The 22,211-nt window shown below is 39.6% G+C and overlaps 1 protein-coding gene across 6 annotated transcripts in view; it reads left to right on the top strand.

Moving 5' to 3' along the window:
• Positions 1 to 20,103, top strand: part of sema6e (sema domain, transmembrane domain (TM), and cytoplasmic domain, (semaphorin) 6E) — a 123,331-nt gene extending 103,228 nt beyond the window's left edge. For 3 of the 6 annotated variants that reach the window (XM_034303574.2, XM_034303576.2, XM_034303571.2), the window contains 3 exons: positions 1,962 to 2,012; positions 7,135 to 7,287; positions 16,408 to 20,103. In XM_034303574.2, the coding sequence (XP_034159465.2) occupies positions 1,962 to 2,012; positions 7,135 to 7,287; positions 16,408 to 17,657 (1,454 nt within the window). In that variant the 3' untranslated portion in view covers positions 17,658 to 20,103. Of the gene's footprint in view, positions 1 to 1,961; positions 2,013 to 7,087; positions 7,114 to 7,134; positions 7,288 to 16,407 lie in introns of those variants that run through there. The other 3 variants (XM_034303580.2, XM_034303584.2, XM_053232216.1) reach the window with 3 other exon arrangements.
• The last annotated feature ends 2,108 nt before the right edge of the window (positions 20,104 to 22,211 follow it).

The following is a 22,211-nucleotide window of genomic DNA, read 5'->3' as shown; positions in this document are numbered from 1 at the left end:
AATGTATGAACCATGCAGTTGATGCATAATGTATCAAGATGTGTTTTTTTTCGTCTGGGGCTTGGGAATTTTTCTCAATTAAATTCATAAATTCATTAAATCACTATTAAAATGTGCATACCAGCTACATAAAGTCTCCTCTCATATGCGTGCTTCTTCTTACCATTCTCAACATAAGCATCACTATTATTTTGTTTAAATATCTTATTTTTTTCATTTAGTACTGCCCTTTAGAAGCTACATTTACATGTTTCCCAGAAGACAAAATAATAACAATTTACACCGATCATCCTGCTCAAAATTTTACACCCCCTGGCTCTTAATGTATCGTGTTGCCTTCTTGAGAATCAGTGAATCTTTGCACTTTGTGCAATAGTTGTGTATCAGTCCCTCAGTTGTCCTGAGTGTGAAAAGATGGATCTCACCATCATATAGCCACTGTTGGAAAGGGGTCAAATATGCAGAAGCAGAAGATGCTGGAAAACAAAATAGTGTGCAGGACCTGGAGGATTTTTCTTAGTAAGTGTGGGCAGTTTAACTGCTCAGCACAGACTCATGATCTACTAACACAAAACATAAAAATAGTCTTTGATCATCCAGGTAATAACACACAGTATTAAGAATCAAGCGTATGTAAACTTTTGAACTGGTTCATCTGTGTAAATTCAGTTATTATTGTGTCTTGTGGACTATATGTAAACATCTGTTATGTGAGGTAGCTTATTCAGGGCAGTACTAAAAAAATGCAATTTTTATGATCCCTCTTATTTTTTTTTAATTATTAATATTTTGCAGATTCTGCAAGGCATACGTAAACTTATGAGCCCAACTGTCTATTTGATATTTGACAGTATATTTAAGTTTACAGCCCCGTGCACTGTAAAGATAGTTAGAGCTATTTTGAGGGACTGATTTTTTTTTTAATCCTTGACAGAACATACCCGAGCTCTTGCCATGTGCACTTGCGTAAGCAACTCACATTTTATTTTGATTATTACTTCCCTGTCTATTTGTTTGTGATTGTTGGAAGCACTTGAAACATGATTAGATGAGCAAAACCTCCATAAAATGCCACCCAGTTAGATGACAGTATAAATATAGCTTTCATCAACTAATCTGAGCACCTGAGAATTTGATTAGGAATAACAAGAAAAGGGATAACATCCACTAGCTAAATATAAACAGTTTGAGTTTTTGTTTGGTTTTGGCTACTTCTGGGTCTAGTTTTACGGTGTTCTGGGGAGCTTTTGACCTATTTGGCAACCCTGCTACTGAATAAATGTGATCACAAGTGGTCAGTGGAGACTGTTTCCAGACACATAAAAATTCCTGATGTAAACAGCTATCCGTCTCAGCTGTCCACTTGTGATTGGACCACCTGAGGCAGATGCTAATAATAAGTCTTAACAGGCGAAACAGACCCAAGCACACAACACAAATATTCCAGAAATCTAGCCGAGTTTAAAAATATAAAATAACTCTTGGACACAAACTTTTCTAGGCATTCCGCTCTGGCAGGAGGCTGCGGTCCACCAAGACTAAAACCTCCCGCCACAAAAACAGTTTCTTTCCATCCACAACTGGCCTTATCAACAATACCCAGGACCCACCATGGTCTCTTATCCACCTCCATGGACATTACATGTTACATTAACGAAAAACCCCACTTTGCTGTTTCATATGCGTTAACGCACACAACTCAGACTGCTATACTGCACCTTCTTACTTCAAACTGTGAGCATTTGCACTGGCCCACGTTTGCACATCCTGCAATTATATTTCTATATTTATATGTGTTTACCTTATTAATATTATTTTTATTTCTTGAATTTTGCTGTTATTTCTAAGCACCAGTACACCAAGACGAATTCTTTGTGCTTGTAAACCCACGGTACTTGGCAATAAAGGTAATTCTGATTCTGATTCTGATTAATATTTTAATTTTTCTCCCTTAATTCTAGACGTCTTGGCAACCACACGAAAGCAGAACCCTGCACTGGATTCAGCATATGGTCAGTTACTTCCCTCATTGCTTTAAACCACACAAACTGTCTCCATTCAACACTTACACATATTCATCATTCTATTCATCAGCTGTGCTGTTAGCTTTTTATTCCTCACTCTTTCAAACAGATACATGCATTTCAGCTCCATTGGCTTGTTCAAAAGAAACCAGGTTCCTTCTTTTATTTAGATAATGTCTACATATTGCTTGTGCATTTCTTATTTTATTTGACGACACTCCAAGGTTGACTGTGCAAATGCTAGATGTATTACAGCATATTGCTTTGATACGAGTGTAAGTCAATTTACCCCACTCTCACCTCTGAAATTACCCCACAACTCGCTTTAGCTATGCTCTCACACACTGTTATTGATGCCATCATTCCAGATCAATATATACAAACACAGAAATGGGCATCAGGGAGCTTAATGCCTATAAACTCAGGCTGCAGGACTGAGTTCCATTGCTGTAGTTCAGCTGGAACACATACACATGCTGAGTTTTTTAACTTGAGTGGTGAACACAATCAGTGTGTGGTGTGTCATCATGGGTGTGGAAAAGAGTGCACTGAGCAATAATCAGCTAATAGTATTTGACACAATTGTGTGTGTGTGTGTGTGAGAATGCTGCAGCATGTGAGGTTTTCAGTGCAGACACATTGGCAGGTGGGTCATGGCCTCAGAGTTATTGTCCTGAAGCACATCAACAGCACATTCTGACAGACGGACAGCACTGCTGCTGTCTGCCGAACCACACACACACACAAATACACAATCGACTCTCTTATTCTGTTGGACAGCTGAGAATTACTTACCATTCCAGCCTCAGCGCTCACATTCTGCACAAAAACAAGCTGTTCTGCATTCATGAAGCTTGTTGCAGTCTCTCAGTAAATGTGACAAAGAAAAGACGCAGTCCAGGTGTCCACATCTATGCTGTAGTGTCAATCAGGACGAGTGAGGTGGAGAGAGGGTACACTATGGGAGCTCCTCCGCTGATTAATTTTGTTCATCCCGCATGCAGTCACAGCTTTTCTAGAGCTCCATAAAACAGGTTATTTAGTTTACCGGGTGTTTCTTTATTCTATGACAAAACTCATAGCACAGAGCAGTTATTTTAATGCAGAGAAACACCCCCTTACTAAGCTGAAGCATTACACTGTCAGACTTCTGTTCCCCTTCCTCTCTCTCTCTCTCTCTCCCCCCCTCTGTTCCCCACACACATACAGTCCCCTCTGAAAGTAGGCCAATTCTTTTGTTTTTACTGTACACTAAAGACTTTTGGGTTTGAGATCAAAAAATGAATGAGAGGATAGATCAGAATTTCAGCTTTAATTTCCTGATATTTACATCTAGATGTGTTAAACAGATTTACAACCTGGCACTTTTTTGTTTGAACCCACCTATTTTTCAAGTGTTCAAAAATATTGGAACATTTGACTGACAGGTGTTTCTTGTTGCCCAGGTGTGCCCTGTTAGATTGATTGTTTAAACAATTAATAGCTCTGAATGTCTACTTTTGGTTTGAACCTGTGAAGACTCCATTTGTTGTTAAAAAGGATAAGCCAACATGAAGACCAGAGAGCTGTCTATGGGAGAAAAGGAAGCAATTTTGAAGCTGAGAGAAGAGGCGAAATCAATCAGATCCATTGCACAGGCATTGGGCATAGCCAATACAACAATTTGGAATTTCCTGAAAAAGGAAGAAGCCACTGGTGTTCCAGTAACTGGTGTAACAACCAGACATCAAACAGGTCACCAAGGAAAACAGCAGCAGTTGATGACAGAAAGATTGTGAGAGCTGTGAAGTAAAACCCAAAAGCAAAAGTCAGTGACATCACCAACCACCTCCACAGGAAGGTATCACAATCCACCATTCGACGAAGAGCAGAAATATACAGGCCATACCACAAGATGCAAACCACTCATCAGCAGTAAGAATCAGAAGCAGAACCAGACTGGTATTTGCAAAGAAATACACAGATTATCCACAAAAGTTCTGGAACCAAGATTAACTTCTACCAAAGTAATGGATAGGCCAAAGTGTGGGGAAAGAAAGGATGTGGTCATGATCCAAAATATACAAGTTCATCAGTCAAGCAGGTTGGGAGAAAGTGTCATGGCTTGGGCTTGCATGGCTGCTTCTGGAACGGGCTCACTAATCTTTATTGATGAGGTAACCCATGATGGTAGCAGCAGAATGAATTCAGAAGTCTACAGAAACATTCTGTCTGCCAATTTATAGAGAAATGCATCCAGTCTAATTGGGAGGAACTTCATCATGCAGCATGAAAATGACTCAAAACACCCCGCCAACAGAACAAATGACTTCATCAATCACCAGACCTTAACCCAATTGAGCATGCATTTCACCTCCTGAAGGGGAGACTGAAGAGAGAAACACCACAAAACAAACAACAACTGAAACAAGCTGCGGTACAAGCCAGGAAAAACATCACAAAAGAAGAATGCAACAGTTTGGTGATGTCAGTGGGTCGCTGGCTTGATGCAGTTATTGCAAGCAAGGGATATGCAACTGAATATTAAGTGTTATTTACTTTACTTTAAGACTATTTGTTCCAGTGCTTTTGCTTGGCAAAAACTGGCTGGTCTGCCACCAGAGGTGCCATGTCCTAAGTTGTTTAACAAATCTAGATGTAAATACTGGGAAATGAAAACTGAAATTCTGATCTATCGTGCCATATTCATCTTTTGATTTCAAACCCAAATAGCAAAAACCAAAGAATTGGCATTTGATTGGCCTCTGTGCTATTTGATAACACAGCTCTACTGAGAAAAAGTAGAGCTTTTTCACATTTTCAGCAGCACACACAATGAAACTGTTCTCAGTCACCATTGTCATATTCTGTCATTTCCCCCCCAGCGGTGTAAAGAGCCAGAGAGTTGAATGATAATAAATGAAAGTAATAACGTATCTCAGGATTGTAGCGTGCTGGTGTGCCAGCCTCAGCTCCCCCAGTGCGCAGGCTCCATTTGCCTAGTGCAGATAACACGCTGACAGGCCTGATTGGAACTAGCCTGATGAACTGCCAAAAAAATAGATAAATTGTGTGTATGGAGCAGGTTTTTATTTCTTTACAGGGACCAAATGTCCCCATGATGATGTGAGGACATTTGTCTGGTATTTTTTTTTTTTTTTGAACGAAAATTGCAGCTTTTATGTGTGTTTAATGAGGTTAAGGTTAAGGGTGTTTAAGTCACTTAATCACAAGTTAATGGAAATACAGTACAAAGAAAGAGTTACAAATGTCTGTGCATGTGTGTGGCAGCTGGTGAACTGGCTGGTTACATGGAAATAGTATAAAGGCAGCTCATTAACCACCAGTCAATCTTGGGAGCCCCTCTACTTTGCCTGCGTTCAAGGACACTCATCATTTGAGAACAGGAACTTTACCAACGCATCAATAATTAACACAGTCTTGGCTGAAGGATATGGAATGTTTTTTTGCAGAACTGATGCAGTATTAAAGATGGGGAGGCCCTCAAAGCTAGTCTTATTGAGTGTCAAGTAATGTAGTGAAAATTCAGAATTGTGCAAATTCAAAATGTAGAGACACTGGAAGGGAGTAAAATTGTTTGAGAAGAAGATATAAGACCATAAGAAGATAGTTTGAAAAGCTTAAGAAGATCTGCAGCCTGTTAGAAGCAGAGAGGGATCAGGAAGCAGGATTTCTAGCTGGCCATGTGTTCCTAGATCAAGTTCTGCTCTAGAAAGTGCTTTAACACCTGCAGCCAGATGTGCATGTTGAACTTAGGTTTTATCATAGCCTAGTTTAAGTAAGCTGCCTTTGTTTTTACAAACTACTAAACATTTTACATTGTTTCAACTTAAAACTGACAAATGCATCCTAGCAGGTACAACATTGTCTACAATCTTTAGATATTGCCACTTGCAATAAATACACTTTAACACAAATACATCAGAGAGATCAAGCTAGGATAAGCTATCTTTGTAGTAATCTGTGTAACTAGCTCTTTACTCAGCAGGAAAGAGTTAGGTAATAAAATGTACAGCAAATTGAGCTTACGTAAAGTGTCTGTATTTCAATCCAAATTCTATACAGTGCAAGGTTTAAACTAACGCTTATCATATGGTTACGCAGTTATAAAACGAAACTCTTCCTTCACCAACAGTTTGCCATTGTCTCTAAAAACAAGTGATTCTAGCTGTCCAGAGACAGAAAAGGGTTGGAGTTGTAGGTTGGATCTGCACACCGCTGAAATTGAGGTTAGAATCAGCTGTACCAAGGCTTTAGGATAGGCCCTGTGTTCTTAAACTTAATTAAATTCCAAATGTCCTGCTGAGTGCATGCACAAACCTTTTGTATTTATCTCCCGCTCGCTGTTCATTTGAGTATTGAATAAATTACGAGTTTATATCCGTTTCTTTTTTCGGAAATCTTTGCGAAGTGATTTTCAGTCTTTGTCATACTGTTATCATGTGTTCAGGAGATAGATACTACAGCGCCTTCTTTGTGCTGCTCTCGCTCCTACAATCCCCATCCATAGAACATGAATGGGAGGCAGAACAGAAATGCTTCACACTGCTGCAGTGTGAAATCACTGGAACTTCCATATCAAACTTAATATTCTACTGATGCAAATGGCTGCTGGAGCAACAACATAATCCACAACAATAACCTCAATGTGCTCCTGCTGCTAGTGCTATAGTGAACTTTAATTAGCCTTGCACTCTTGCTTCTCACGGGTTCTTTGGAAGGTTAATGGTTATAGCTTTCTAAAGGGCTTTTAGTTGGCACCTTTTCTGAAAGGGAAGCCCTCTGTTGTAGGGTTCTACACAGAACCTTTAAGGATTCCCCCGGGAGAGACAATCGCCTTTGTACAGGAAAGACAGGAAAACATTTTAAATATTACAAGCATGAACCTCTTCCTGAAGACAGAGTAAGATCATTCATATGGACCGCTTTCAGCAGTGAAAATAATATTGATGTTTTTAATTTGATGTTTTAGCGACTTCATTTTTTTGCTGCATGTACACAGAATATTGACATAAACATTGTTTTTTTTTTTTTTTTTGTATGTTAATATGATGCACTTAAAGGACTTGACTGACTGGTTACTCTGTTGCCCCTTCCAACACAACCACAGGAAAGACCTCACCCACAAGCGCCAGCCCAACCATTCAGGGACCAGCTCTGCCTAAAGGGCCAAGTGTCTCTGAGAAAGGTACCCACCCTGCGGAGGGGGAGCGGGGAGGGCGGGGCTCCCCTAGCTTGGAGCCAATCAGTGTGGAGATGGAGGGTAAGGGGGCAGCGAGAGGCTCTAAATCTGCTATCTGTCTTCTGGTTCTAAAGTTTCTTCAGTTTGACCTCTCTTGCGCTGTACTGGATCCTGCTGTGTGGCCCTCAGCTTCACACACACACACACACACACACACACACACACACACTTACAAAATGATGGAGAGGTCAGAACTGATATGTCTTAAAAGAAAGAAAGAAATTAAAGGTAATTGAACAGTGTTAGGTGTGCTCAGTATATTAGTATTTATTAGTTATTGTTTTAACATAAGTATATAATGAATATATAATTAATATATAAAGGCAATTAAAAAAAAAGTAAAAAAACCCTAATACATACTATACCTGTTTTTGAGGGAAAAGACCCTACCATGTGTGATACATTTTAGACAAAATTTGAATAAATTACAGTGTTTATGAAACACTGTTAATAATTAGGAAATATCAAGAGAGGATGCTTTTTAGCTAAATTCTTTATCTTTCAATGAGAGATTTAATATGCAGCATGCTGACTTCCGCAACTAAACAGAGCTTTCCCTAGTAAGTATAAAACAATTTATGCTGTCTGTGAGCTTCTAATCTATATTTATTGCTTAAATTACACTAAATTATTGACTGTGAAAGATGATAAACCATTAAAACCCCAAAACAGTAATTTCCCTCTTCTTTTCATAATCCATAATATCCCATAATGTGTTGCCTTGTTGCGTTTAACCATTAGGGTGCGTTTTTCCCATGGTTCCTAATGGAGCTCCTCCACTGTGTGAAGAGGAGCTCATAAATCCTGTTCCTGCTGAGCTCTGTGCCGCTCTCATACACTCTCACTGTTGCTGCTATGATCATCCACTCAACCCATAATGAGAATGCCAGCAACAAATAAATAAGCCGACGGGCACTGGCTAATAAAAAAAAAAAACTTGGGTGGGTGATGTGTTTCAGCAGCCGAGCTGAGACAGGCGGCGCGAATATCAATATGCCAAGAGAGGAAAACTCGGAGTGAAGTGAAGGGATTATAAACATTATACAGTATTTCACTTATTAAACATTTTCTGTTCAGTTCTAAAGTCTACAAATCTCTCTTTATCCTGCCATTTAGCCTGTCTAATCTTCTAATCTAATCTAATCTAATCTTCGTCTATCAGCTTCCCCCATCTTTCTCACACTTTTGGTTTGATCCTTAGCCTGAAGATCTGAAACTACAAATAGTTCAGAGACAGAGAGACAGCTTTAATATGGCAGCATATATCAGAAAATAATCAGTGGCCAAATAGAAAATCTCTCTATCCGAACACCATTTAAAAATAGCATGACATCCTGCTTGAAATCACTTCCCTTTTCCCATTTTTAACAGAAAATTTCTGATATATATAAACTCAATGAAAGCATCATAAACCCAAACACAAGCAAAGTGAGATAAGGCATAGGTCTATGCAATATAAATGGAACATAAGACTATAAATTATAGTCTAGGGACAAAGACCAGTTTGATGCATTTATAGTATGATGCACGTTCTTCATCCCTAGTTTCAGTCTGGGCTATTATATGTAAAAGGAGTAAATTGGGAGCACAGGTTAAGGTCTGCTTTACAATTACACATTCCAGACACCCACCTGGGCTATAATATAACCCACCTATAACCTATAATGATGCCTCAGGTTCCAGCAGAAAGGAAACTTGCACCAATTACTGCCCAGAGGTGTCTGCGACTTGTATCCGCTACCATAGCTATTTTAAACACACTCGCAGGCCATTTATGAATTCAAATGAAGTGAACCAGGGTTCTCCGAAGACTCCTGTCCTCCGATAATTTGTGCGTGTGCAGGAGGAGGCTGGACTCATAATCGGGAGCAGGATGCTTGTGTCTGGGGCTCATTAGACTGAGAGAGAGCAGAGGACACCGGACATGAACTCGAGCTGAACTGTTTAAAAGCCCCTTGGCCCCGTGGTTATTAATACCTTATGAGAAAGAACATAAAGTGAGAAAAATACAGGCTGTGCACGTTTTTTTTTTTCTTTTTAATACTAAGAGTAAGTGACTTGTTTTGCTGTGCCAGTTATTACTGTATTAACTGTTTACAGCAAAAAAAAAACATAATACAGCAGTGAAAGCACACATAGAGCATAAAAGGTAATGGTTGCTGTCATCAACACAGTAAAACACAGAGTTTAGTGTGAACTGAGGGTCCACACAGTGTGTAATCCAGGTAATGCGCTTGTTCTTTCCAAACATGTTAACCTCCTCTCCTCCCCGTCCCTGTCCTCCCCACTCTCTCCGAGCTCTGCGGAGTAGCGTGCTGTTAACCCGCCTCGTGTTTCCTCTAAACTAAATGACCTTATTCTGTTCAGCCCTCAATTCCTCTTCTCCTCGACTCCCTTCTCCCTCATTGTGTGGCAAAGTAAACCCAGTGCTCAGCCAAAGAAATGTAGAACTCCAGTTGAGCTCTAGATTTCAGTGCAGGCATAGAAACAGAATGTACTTCATTCTACCTCTATGCAAGTGCAATACAGTTCAAATTCTACATCTTTCAGCTTGACAATGCTGGAGCTCGAGGTAAGTTTGAGTTTTTTTGTCTGGGCTGTCGGTGGAGAACAGGGTTAAAAGCACTGCTGTAGAATCTCCTGCTCCTGTAGACTGCCCTGCTCCTGCCATATCCTGCACGCTTCTCCACTTTTGCTCGTTTTGGTTTTAGTTCTGACTGATTGCCACTCTTCCTCCAAGAGGGACCAGCCCTGCTTCTTTCATTAGCTGTGTAATGTGGGAAAGCCAGACACATGACCTGCATGTGCCTAACACTTCCCTTTTTCTCCTTATTTAAAAGTATGTGCCATATTTAAGAAGAGTTGTTTTTGTGGTGTTCCTGCCTCCTCAGTTGTTGAATATATCCTTGAGTTATTGCATGCATAATGCATCAAACACTGCATGAACCTTAAAACTGTCGTGATACAAAAATCTCACTGGGATTCTGTGTGTTGTGGTTTACTGACAGACAAGATATACACTTTGTTATTTAATACATCAGAGCTTTTATGTCTGTAGGAACGAACTCAATTACAAAGACCGTTTATTAGTTCTTCATGTATTTCAATCGGGCCGTTCATTTGTGTATGAAATTCCTTGAGGTGCTGTTCTTACAAATGAAAATCTCTTGCAGGATTGTAATTTTCTTTCATCCTGACATAAACAAAGCAGAAGTCATTTTGCAAAAAAAAATAAAAAAATGTAGTGCCACAAGGAATAGTGAATCTATCTGAGGATTGATATTTGATGACTTTATATATATATATATATATATATATATATATATATATATATCTTGGGACTCATAAAAAAAAGATTTGTTGTATATAGTATACCTGAACTCTTACGAATAGTCAAATTATTTTCACTCAAATTAACATGATGTAGTCTGTGTGTGTGTGTGTGTGTGTGTGTGTGTGCGTGTGTGTGTGTGTGTTTGTGTGTGTGCCTGCATGTATATGAGACAGTGTGTGTGTGAGCGAGAGATGTAATGTGATACTGAGAGAAAGAAGTCATTCTGGTCTTCTGGTCTGGTCTGTTTAGTCTCTTATAAGTAGACAACCTTGTGGCTGAGATGAATTAAGTATTTTTTATTCTCAGTAGAGAATAAAGCTTAAAGAGAACAGCTCGATGAGCTTTTGTTCCATCAGTGCCAGGCACTGGTCTGTATCTGAGATCCATGTAATGTGCTTTTTAACATTCCAGTTCTTTTTATATGATATCCTTTTAGTTCTTTTCTTTTTGGTCTAGTTCCGTTTCACACTGCACAAAACCAGACAGCTGAAGTGTGTGTAGGAAGGGACGTTGCTGGAAACATGTTTGCGTAGTTGAGTATGGAAAACGCCGAGCCAGTGCTAAATAATTTGTAAATAATGACATCAGCAGTTTTGTGAACTGGATCCAGCATTTCTTCAGGCCAGACATTCAGAATATAGCCAGGTCCAAATTATAGTTTGCCTTTCCAATGTAAAAAAAAAAATAATAAAGAAATAAAAAAATTGCTGCTCACAAGTAAAAATAAACAGTGTGTTTCATTCACATCCTGCTGTTGGGTCAAATCAGGGTGATTTGACTTTCTGCAGTCTAATCACACTCAGGTTTGGTTAGAAGCAGCGTGGTTGCTTTGGTCTGTATTTAAGTCTGATTGCTGTGCTCATACCTTCCCAAACTGCACTGCGCCAAATGTGGCAGGGATCGATTCAAGTTGAGGAAAACAGTGAAAAGTAAGGCGTGTCCTTAAAAATGAATTAGAGAGACAGAGGTTGTTAATTGTTCTATTAAGCAACATGTCAGAAAAACTATAATTTAGCAATCCTTGCCTGTTCCTACTAAATAAACATCATCGATGTCACCCTTTGCTTATACTGAAGTTCATCAGAGAGGCATGACATCCTTTCATCCTGATGGTATATCGTTAGAATGGATTTCGAAATAGATCATTGTAGAGACTCCATAAGCACACACTTCCAAGCCCAAGAGTGTGAAGGATGAGTTGAAGTGATGCTAGCCACAGTTAAGGGTTCTGTATTATGCAGAAATGGACAGTTAATGCAGTCCAAGTGTGTTGAGTTGTGAACTACAGTTTAGTAGAAGGACATTTTAGGCCTCACCTTATAAGGGTGGAATCAATTGTGAGACTAGACTTCAACTCGAAAAATAAAGATGGCAGAAAATGTCCTTCAGTGATGCCATAGACAAACTGTTTGATTGATGGATCAACAAACAAATGTGTTAGCATTATGTGGAAGACCTTTGTATCGAAGAATGATTATTCTAGCAGAATTAGTGTCCAAAAACCCATAGGTTCTTTATGGAACTGAAAATGGCTCTTCTATGGCATTGTTCGAGGAACGCTTTTTGGCACCTATATTTTTAAGAGTGTGGACAGCGGGTGGGAATTTGTTGTAACTAACATTGAAGAGAAAGTTGTGTGAAAATGAAAAAGAATTCGAGGAAGTATTGTGTACGTGTGTAATAATGAGATGTGTGCTATTTTGCACACCTAATGCGCTCTCACACACAATTCATGGCAGTTGGCTCTTATTTATTTCTATTTTTAAGACTTTTGCCATTAAAACTGTGTTCCTAAGTGTCACACCCCAAATTAGCTCTAAGAGAGATCTCACTTCTCACAATCCGCATTGACTTCCCTCTCGCTGTTATCAGGCTTACATAACATAGTTTTATCTATTCTTGTGCTTTCTATTTCCTACCATTAGAACAGATTCTGCTATGCGAGGGAAAAAGAGGGAGAGAGAGAGAGGGAGAGTGAGACTAACCCTTGGCTGACAGTCTGTCCATCACTGTCTTCCAATTCCACGTTTCTCCTCCACTCCTCCACTCCTCCACTTCCTTTTGCCCTCATTCCACCATTTTTAGTCTCTGCACTCTCTTACCTTTTAGTTAAAGCTGCCTTATGTTCATCTCTCTTTTCCTTCACTAACTCCTCCGACTCTTTCTCTTTCCGCTATCAGATGGTCTATAATGTGGCTGTCCCTGTTCTTCACACATTTCTGTTATCTTTAGCTTTGTTTAACACATTGCACGAACATATTATGCAAGTGCCAAGAATTGCCTCGTGTATAAACAAGGTAACAATAATGATGATGATAAGGACAAACAAAACAGCCTAAAGGAAACCTTGTATGTTTAAAAAAAAAAAAGCTCTGCCAGCATAATTTTATTTATTTAGATTTAACCAGGTAAAAGTCTCGTTGAGATCATACTATCAATCAGCATCAGTCAGCATAGCATCATAAAAATAGTGGAGAATAGCAGTTATATCCAGCAACATTTACCAAAGAAGCTAGCTTCCATATCCTTTAAAATTGATTTTAATTTGAATTCTCCCAGTGTAACCAGTTCAGCTAGATTAAGGTCAGTTTGTACAGTTTTCCATGCTGAATGGGAAATATACTTATATCCTGTTTTGCCCAGTTCCATCCTGACACTGGGAACAACGAATTAAAACTTCTTTGGAGAGCATAACCCATATTGACAATGAGTATCTGAAAGATATAAGTAAAGGTAGGAGGGAACAAGTCTATTTGTAAATAAAAGTAAGCCAGTGAGTATGTCTATACACATACACTGGGTATAAAAAGTCTGCACACTCCTGTTAAAATTAGTTGGTTTTTTTTGTCCTATAAAGATAACTCTTCACAAAAACCTGCAATCTTAACTGGGTGTATAGACTTCTTTTATAATGATGGTCATTGGAATCTAGAGTTCACAGTGGTGTGTGTAGAGTATTTGCAGCCAGTAATAAAGCCTAAAGCACAGTGATGTACACTATCCAGCAAATGTAGACATTGGGCAGAGGCAATAATGTGCAGTGAATCACCATAGTCTAAAACAGGCAATAAAAATGACTGGACTAGCAACCGTCTTGCTTCTTTACAAGATTTATTCCTATAAAGGAAACCGAATTTCACCTTCATTTTAGAGACACAGTTTTTCACAGTGAGTTTAAATGACAATTGGTGATCAGTATGAGGTTAAAAGGGCAGGGATGTTAGCTGGGAAGCCATTTATGAACACTACTTTTGGCCTTATCTGGATTTTGTACCAAGTTGACTTTGCACAGATAGGACTGGGTAATGTAAAACTCAGATTGCAGAGACTCAGGGGCTTGAACAGCTGATGAAGTAGCTTCACATTAGTGTACAACGTCAATAAGTAGTGCACCTGGGTTAATGCAAATTATCATAAAACAGTCAGATTGTCAGTTGTTGGCCAGAATCTGAGGTTGCCTCTTGTACATCATGTCCAAGTAAATTATAACATGGACATTTCCTTGTCCCAGGGTGCAGAGGGCCAAATCTCTGGGTGAATTGTTCAGTGAGCATGATGGAACACTGAGACACTTTGACTGGCCTGCAAAATGTCCAGACCTCATTCTCATAGAATACTTGTGGGATTACCTGGAAGAGAGGATAAAGCACCAGTAGGCTTTACAAACTCTAGCTGACTTGCGCACCCAGTCAGTGGAAAAGTTGGTTAAACTAAAATTGACAAGACACTGGTGGCATTCTTACCTGACAGGGTTGGTGCTGTTATTAAGGTGGAGAAGGTGTCTTATTTTTTTCTCCAGGGAGATTATATGTGTACAGTATTATACGTGTACTATTTTTTTTTTTTTTTTTTTTTTCAGATTGTGAGCAAAATCTTCCATCATGCTTTAGCATAAACTATCTTAAACTGCTAGGCCTTCAGAGATCGTTTACAGTTTCTTTACCAGTGAGAGGGTGAGTGGGGCAGCATTTATCTTTTATAGGCATCTGCTCAGCCCTGGCTGAGAGTCAAACATGTTTTGACAATTTATGTGTGGAGCAGATAAGATTCGTCCCTTCTTTGTGCCCCCTAGTGCGATACACATACGGTACACATGCATCAGGAATGAGTCATTTCATCACAGAGCATGTGGTAGCCCTCAGAGCACTCCAGGCTGTGTATGTGTATAGTTTAGGGCCCTGCAGAGGCTTGGTGAGTCAGAGCCAGAGACGGAAGATCTCCATTATTCATAAATTCCTTTTCTTCAGTCAGAGTATCGCTGTCTAACCAATGTTCAACTAGCAGAGGTTAGATAAGAAAGCGAGAAAAAGCAGATCTGTGTTTTCTTGGTTCTCTCAGCAGACATAACACTAGTTGCTGTAAAGTCCTACCTTTTTTTTTCCCAAAACATTGAGCTGTTAAAAGGTAAAACAGCCAAAAAGAGAAACATGCTCTGTGGGAGCAAGTCTTACTAACTATTTCCTGACCTACATAATTCTTCTGCCAAGCAGTGAGGGCGTATATGAGAGAGAAAAGAGAAAGGTAGGGGAAAGTGTTCTTTTGCCACAAGGCAAACTGGAATATTGCAGAGTTTATTTTGCCATAACTCTTCCCAGTTTGCATCTACAAACAGCTGAAGAAAAACATTTAGGAGAGCTTTCTTCATTTGATAGCTAGCGAAATGCCATGCTCTACTCTCTTAATGTGTTTGTATTGATGCCTGGAGGAAGATTATCTTTTTTTTTCTTGTACCCCAAACTTATTATGCATTCATAATTGCGCTTTTGCTTGCAGCTGCATGAAAGTACAATAGCACTTTCTTCCCTCCTCCTTCTCATTTTTCTCTTTCTCTCCCACATTTTCTCCCTCCCTCACCACCCACACTGCCACTATACTGCCTCTGTTGTATTTACCTGCTGCCGCATTGTGAAATAAAGCAGGTGCATCGCTCCCGCTGGCTTAAGCACAGGTCCCAGACTTTAAACATCCGCATGCCTTTCAGCTGTGTTTAATGTTGTAACACACTGTGCCATCTCCAGCCTCACCCACACTTTATTATATAAAATGGTTTCCATGAAACATTTTGTAAATTATTTAACCACTTTTTATCCTCACAAATATTTATTCTTTATTAGCATGAAGGTTTAGGGCATTTTTCTGCAGAAAACATGATAAAGATTTGTTTACAGAGCCAGGGTTTGTCCACATTTCCTTGACCTTGAATAGAGAAGACAGACATCTGTGGGAAGAATGGAATTGCAAATAGAAAAGGATTTGCTAATTAGCTCAGATTTCATGTGGTGGGAATCTCACCTTTGCCCTTAGACTGAGAAGCCCATTAAAATAAAAAGGAGGCATAGTAATGTATTTTAAATTTAAGATTTATTTTTTGAGACCATCTCTCAAAAGTGTGATGCAGTAAATACATTTTATTGTTGTTATTTTCTGATGTACTGTTTGTAGATTCAGGTAGTCAAGCCTGGGTGTATTTTTTGGCAAGAAGAGCATGACAGGTGCTTCATTTCTAAGCTTGGCCCAAGTGGCTTCAAGGTTTGGATACCCTGTAGTGCTTATCATCATATGTAAATCCATTGAACACACTTAAAAAGTTTATTAGTCAGTAGAGAATGCCAAGCTTGTACATGTCTTGTAGCATCAGATCTTCTGCTGCTGCAGTGAACAACAATAAGTTGCAGCAATAACTTGTCTTTCCTCCAAGATGGAGGACTTACCAAATCAAACTATCATTATCACCATCCTGCTGTGCTTTCATGTCGAGATCTTGCCCCACTCACTTTATTGTGTTTTCTCTATTGCTCTCTCTTCAGGAGTTCGTCGTCCTCCTGAAGTTGACAAGTCCAACCACAGTGTTCACTACACTCTGCTAATAGCATGTGTGCTTGTGGCGTTCGTCTTGGGTGCCTTCCTCTCTGGCTTCCTTGTCTCCTGTTACTGCAACTACAATGTAAACAAGACTAAGAGACTGGCCAAGGATCCAGAGGCTCCCATCCCTCATGCTCTGTCTCTGCGTAGTCTGGCAAAGCTGAATGGCCTTCTTGAAAACCAGGGCAAGGACGAGAAGCTGGAAGTATCTTCTCCAAAGCTCTATAACTCCTTCTTCCAAAATGGGAAGGATCACTCAGGGCGAAGACATGGCCACCATGGTGTCATGGCAGAGCTGATCCATCCTCATCACCACCACTCCTCAGAGCTGTCTGGCCTTCCCACACCTGATTCAACACCAGAACTGCCAATCAAGAGCATGAAGGCCTTCAAGAACCAGTGGGAGAAGAATCAGAACTGTAACAATGCCAAAGAGCCCAAGTCTCACAATATGGCTGGGTCCAGGCCCAGCTCTGGAATTCCTCAGCAGGTCTTTCCGTTCACTCATGGTTTGGCTAGCCGACAGTCTCTGGGTGGTTCTGTGCACCTGGAAGAACGCAAGATACACAATGCAGAACGCGTCCCAAGTCAGCCGCAGCACTGCTACCCACACAAGATTGTGGATGTGACCTCACTCGATGAGCTCCTCAAGCACATCCACGAGATTAATGTTGCGACCGGGAAGAGCCCCACCGTGCTTACCTCATCCATGTCCGCTAACTCGGGCCAGATGGCATTTGCCAACCGCGTGCAGCCACAAATCCCCGAAACAGAGTCAGCTCCCTACTACAGCTCCTCCACACTGCCCAGAGACAGCCTGACACGTCGCATGGATGTGCCACCAGAGATGCCCTCTCAGCACCAGTCCACACTGGAGAGGGTTTCGCGCCATGCCTCCCAGCGCCACTCTCTCATGTCAGCCGGGGGAGCTGTTTGCAGAGAGCCGAGCTTTAGCCGTCGCTCGCACCATCCTCCACTTCTCGCCCGAGTCAACTCCACTGGCGGCTGCGATGCACGTCACCCACTCATACCCAATGGCTACCTGACGCGCCAGCACAGCTACAGTGAGCAGCCTGAGCTCCAGCGTGGAGCTGTGGTCCGTCGCACAGCCTCACTGAAACCTGATGTCCCTCCCAAACCACTCTTCATCCCTGCCACCTCACCTGTAAATCAGGCTGGGAAGTTCAACTACTGAGCTCCCACAGACTCCTCACTTGCACTTCAGAGTGTGTAGACTAACAAATCTACACTTGTTCATAGAGCAAGACTAGACTCCAGTCTAGGTTGCTTAGTTCTGTCTATGGGCAGCTTTTTGAATAAATGCTGCACCACCACTCAGAAATGGATTCAGTCAAGAGGAAAAAAACAAAAAACTGCAATAGAACTGATAATGGCTGCCAGTGTTGTCAACTTTACATTTGAACTTGACTCTTTTCCTTTCTTTGTGCCTCATGAATATTTGTACCATATTGGTATTGCTCAGCTATTTGCTTATAGAAGGTGAGGAAGTAGAAGAGAATGGAACAGTGCCCATCTTGTTCTAGGCTGCCACTGTGTTGAGTGTTGCTTTTCAGTGTTCTCCTGAACTCTTGGTTATGGTATTACTAATTTGAAGGCTGAGACTAACCTAGGCTTGAGCCTTATCCTGATTCTGATTCTGATCTCTCCCGCATTGAACTATTTTGTTGATGTAGACTTGATGGACTGTATCAATCCCAGTTCTAAACGTGTATATATATGCATGTGTGTATATATATGTGTTTATATTTACACAGTATATGTATGCATATACCTAAACAGTATATGTATTCTGATAAAATGGATGATCACCTCTGAAAGTAGCTCTTTGCCTTATTTTGACAGGTAAACTTGCAGTTGAAATGCCCTTTCATTATGATTTTACCCTACAAATATTAAATCTCCTGGTAGAACACATGAGCAATAACATTTTCAGCTGTATTACCATAACTTTTGCAGCAGCACTGCCCACCTTTAGCGTGTCCTAGTCAAAATTAAAAAAGAAAAAAAACAATTTACTATTCATTCTCTTGCTAGGCCTGTTTACAAATGGGATGAATTGGTCCTTAATTTAGTGTTATGAATATAGATGTATGTAAGAGGAATGTAATCAAATGTGCATCAAGCTCATGAGTTTATCCAAAGCAGTATGTCTTTTAAGCTCTCCTAACACATGAACACTATGGTCCAGTTTCTTTGATGCAGTTTAAGCCACACTGCAGATGATTATCAGTGTAAATTTCCTTCTCAAAGACTGGGCTTAAACTGTGAAAACTGACCCCTCATGCCAGATTGCAAACTTAACCCCAGATCTGAACTTCTCCTGTTTTCATCATGTTCAAATGTGTTTTATCATTATTAACTTTGTAGCTGTTTGGTGTAAATATAAGAACAATAACTAGCCAAATTCTGTTTGTGTAAATTTGTGCCTTATTTAATGGTATGTGCTACAGGGGGCGTGTGGTGGAATGCAACGGGGAGAAGAGAGAGACGCTACCGTTTTCATTTAATTTGCAATTTTTAAAAAGAAAAGAAAAGAACTTTGGTGTCTGTATGTGTCATACATATATATAAATATAGAATATTGTAGATTTATATTTCTATTTAGACATTTTTAATATTCCCTTACTGTGTGAAGCTATTACTTTTGGATCTGCAGCTCCCTGGTTTTATAGTTCTTCACCACTTTGTTTCAGTCCTTTATGTATATGTGCATGTAAAGCAACGCACTGCACAAGAAAAAAAAAACTAATTGCAGGAAAAGTTGATGTGAAGATTTCAGATTTAATTTAATCCAACGGAGCAAATTCTCTTTCAGTGATCATTGGATCTAGCCAAAATGAAAGTGTGTCCAAAAAAGTGAACTTTTCTGAAACATAATACTCAAAATAGAAAAAGCAGCTGTTTGAGTTCTTACTGTCTTTGAATGAGGGGTGTATGTGTGTGTGTGTGTGTGTGTGTGTAGGTGTGTGTGTGTGTGTGTGTGTGTGTGTGTGTTGGCTGGTGTTCAAACATACTTTTGTCTCGACTTTGCTCCACAGTCACACTGAAAATTTTTTATGGTTCCCAATTCGAGGACATCTTTCCCCATCAAAACGTCCCAGAACTCTTGGTGCTGGTCTGAAATCATTTTCCTATGAACGCTTGAATTAAGTTCTCAAGCCAGTTTCCCCAGTAAAACGTACTACAGTATGTTGCTCTGTGTTACACCAAATGCAATGCCATGTTTTATTACCAGCTGATGTATAATATGCAACATACATACAATAGTAGGAAATGGTTACATAAAGACCTGTTAAGCAATGGCTGTTTATTGAAATGAAGTGTGTCATTTCAGTAACATCTACGAGCGAATGGGACAGGCCATCTACATGTAGTCGGAATAATTTCCTTGAATTGCCATTATGATTGTGAAAGAAAGGGAATGAGAGATGTGTCTACTTTGTTTGCTTCAACCGCTGAGGGTTTTGTTATTGCACAGTGTAAATAAAGAGGATGGACAGATCCTGAATGCAGAACTCTGTTCTTATTACTGCAACAGGAAATGTTCTTCCACCTCTGCTTTTGTTGAAGACCATTGTATTTTACTTATAATAGAAATAAATCTGAAGAGCTGACATGCATGTTTTTTGGACCGACTGTGTAATTTCATATTTTATAGATTTTTTTTTAAACAGTATGTGTAACCCCCGTTGTGCCCAGTTGAATTCAGCTATTGACAAATCAAAAGTATTTAAAATAAATGTGTCAGCATACATGTTTAAAAATTTGTTTAAAAAGAGGACAGCAAATGATGTTATGAAATTTTTTACATTTTTTGCACATACATGGTGTGCATATGTGAATTACACATTTGAAAACTTGTCAAGCATGAGGTTTTTGTTGTAACACTTCTGTGGTATATCATCAGCAGTGTTTTTGCTTGAGAAGGAATTAGTAAAATTTGCTGAGCAAAACATGAGAAAAAAAATCTCATCTCAGCTGCAATGCTGTCTTAAATTTCAAGCCACTTCAGACTTTATTTTTCTCCAAAATCATAGAAGATTAAATGTCAGGCTCCACTTTCCTCAAGACCCGAAACAGGGGCAAGGATCATCAGTCTTCCATCAGACATGTCCTGCTGGAAGACATCATTTTTATTTTTACTGTAGTCATGAATACACATAATTAGAGCACTAATACACCAAGAATTCTAATTTAACTCTACTTTTACTATTATTATTATTATTATTATTATTATTATTAGTAGTAGTAGTAGTAGTAGTATAACACTCTGATATCCATCAGAAGTAATTCTGGAGCCCAGCTCTGCTTATTCACATAAGCTAAATGCAATGCAGCTCAGCTTTGTTGAGCCCTAAGCTCTCAATCTGGATGGATAATTATTGAGGCAAAGTGATGAAGAAAGAGAAACGTCCTGCCAAGAACTGGAGTGTTGCTGCTTGGACTTCAATTTTAAAATGACTTAAATTCAGAAAAAAGGGTGCCAAGATACTCTATCTCTACTTTTTTTTTTTAATAGAACTGGCAAAATTGCCCCAAAAGCATTGCAATATGCACTCACTGACCAATTTATTAGGAACACCTGCACCCCTGGTCATTCATGCACTTACCCAGGCAGCGCAACACATAAATTAATGCAGATACAGGTCAAGAGCTGGAGGTAATGTTCACATCAAAAGTCAGAATGGGGTAAAATGTGATCTCAGAGACTTTGACCATGGCGTAGTTGTTGGTGCTGGTTTGAGTATTTCAGAAACTGCTGATCCTCTGGCATGTGACAGCAGTCTCTACAGCTTACACAGAATGGTACAAAAAACAAGAAACATCAAGTGAGTGGCAGTTCTGTGGGCAGAAATGCCTTGTTGATGAGAGAGGTCAGAGGAGAATGGACAGACTGGTTCAAGCTGACAGGAAGGCTACAGTAACTCAATCACTCTTTACAACAGTGGTGATCAGAAAAGCATCTCAGAAAGCACAACACATTGAACATTGAGGCTTCTACAACAGCAGATCCCATTGGGTTCCACTCCTCTCAGCTAAGAACAAGAATCTGAGGCTATAGTGGTCATAGGCTCACTGGACAATTAAAGATTGGAAGACCAGGCGAATTCACTATTGACTGAAAATCTCAGGAGATCAACGGTTTCTGAAATATTCAAACATTCAAACCATGCCACGGTCAAAGTCAACGAGATCGCATTTCCCCCCCATTCTGATGTATGATAAGAACCTTAATTGGAGTGCTTAAGCTGTAATGGCATGATTTTATGTGCTGATGCCACATGATTGGCTGCTTGGATAACTGTATGAATGAGCAGAGGTAAAGGTGTTCCTGTTAAAGTGGCTGGTGAGTGTAAATATCATCATTAAATGGAAGAGCAAGCATCGCATTGAACACGCTCTCTACCAGTCAAGATGAAATTAACTTTACAATGCTTGTGGGAAACTGGGTCCAGGTTGGTTAATCTTTATGGCAATTCAGTAAATGATTTCCCTGAATGGTGCTACTGTCTCGTTGACTTTATATATTTGTTGTTTTTTTTTTTGTCAGATATAGTGCTCATGCTGGTACACTTTGCCAGTCAAACATTTTACCAGACATAATTAGGGATAATTGTAAAAATAAATTGTATAAATAAATAATAATATTAATAACTATATATAAATAATAATAATATAAATTACAATAAATAGAATTTCTCAACTTATGCTGTAGAAGGTACTTGTT

Source organism: Pangasianodon hypophthalmus, chromosome 1, assembly GCF_027358585.1.
Source record: "Pangasianodon hypophthalmus isolate fPanHyp1 chromosome 1, fPanHyp1.pri, whole genome shotgun sequence".
Taxonomy (NCBI): domain Eukaryota; kingdom Metazoa; phylum Chordata; class Actinopteri; order Siluriformes; family Pangasiidae; genus Pangasianodon; species Pangasianodon hypophthalmus.
The sequence above is the reverse complement of the archived record's forward strand: the minus strand, read 5'-3'. Positions and strand labels throughout refer to the sequence as shown.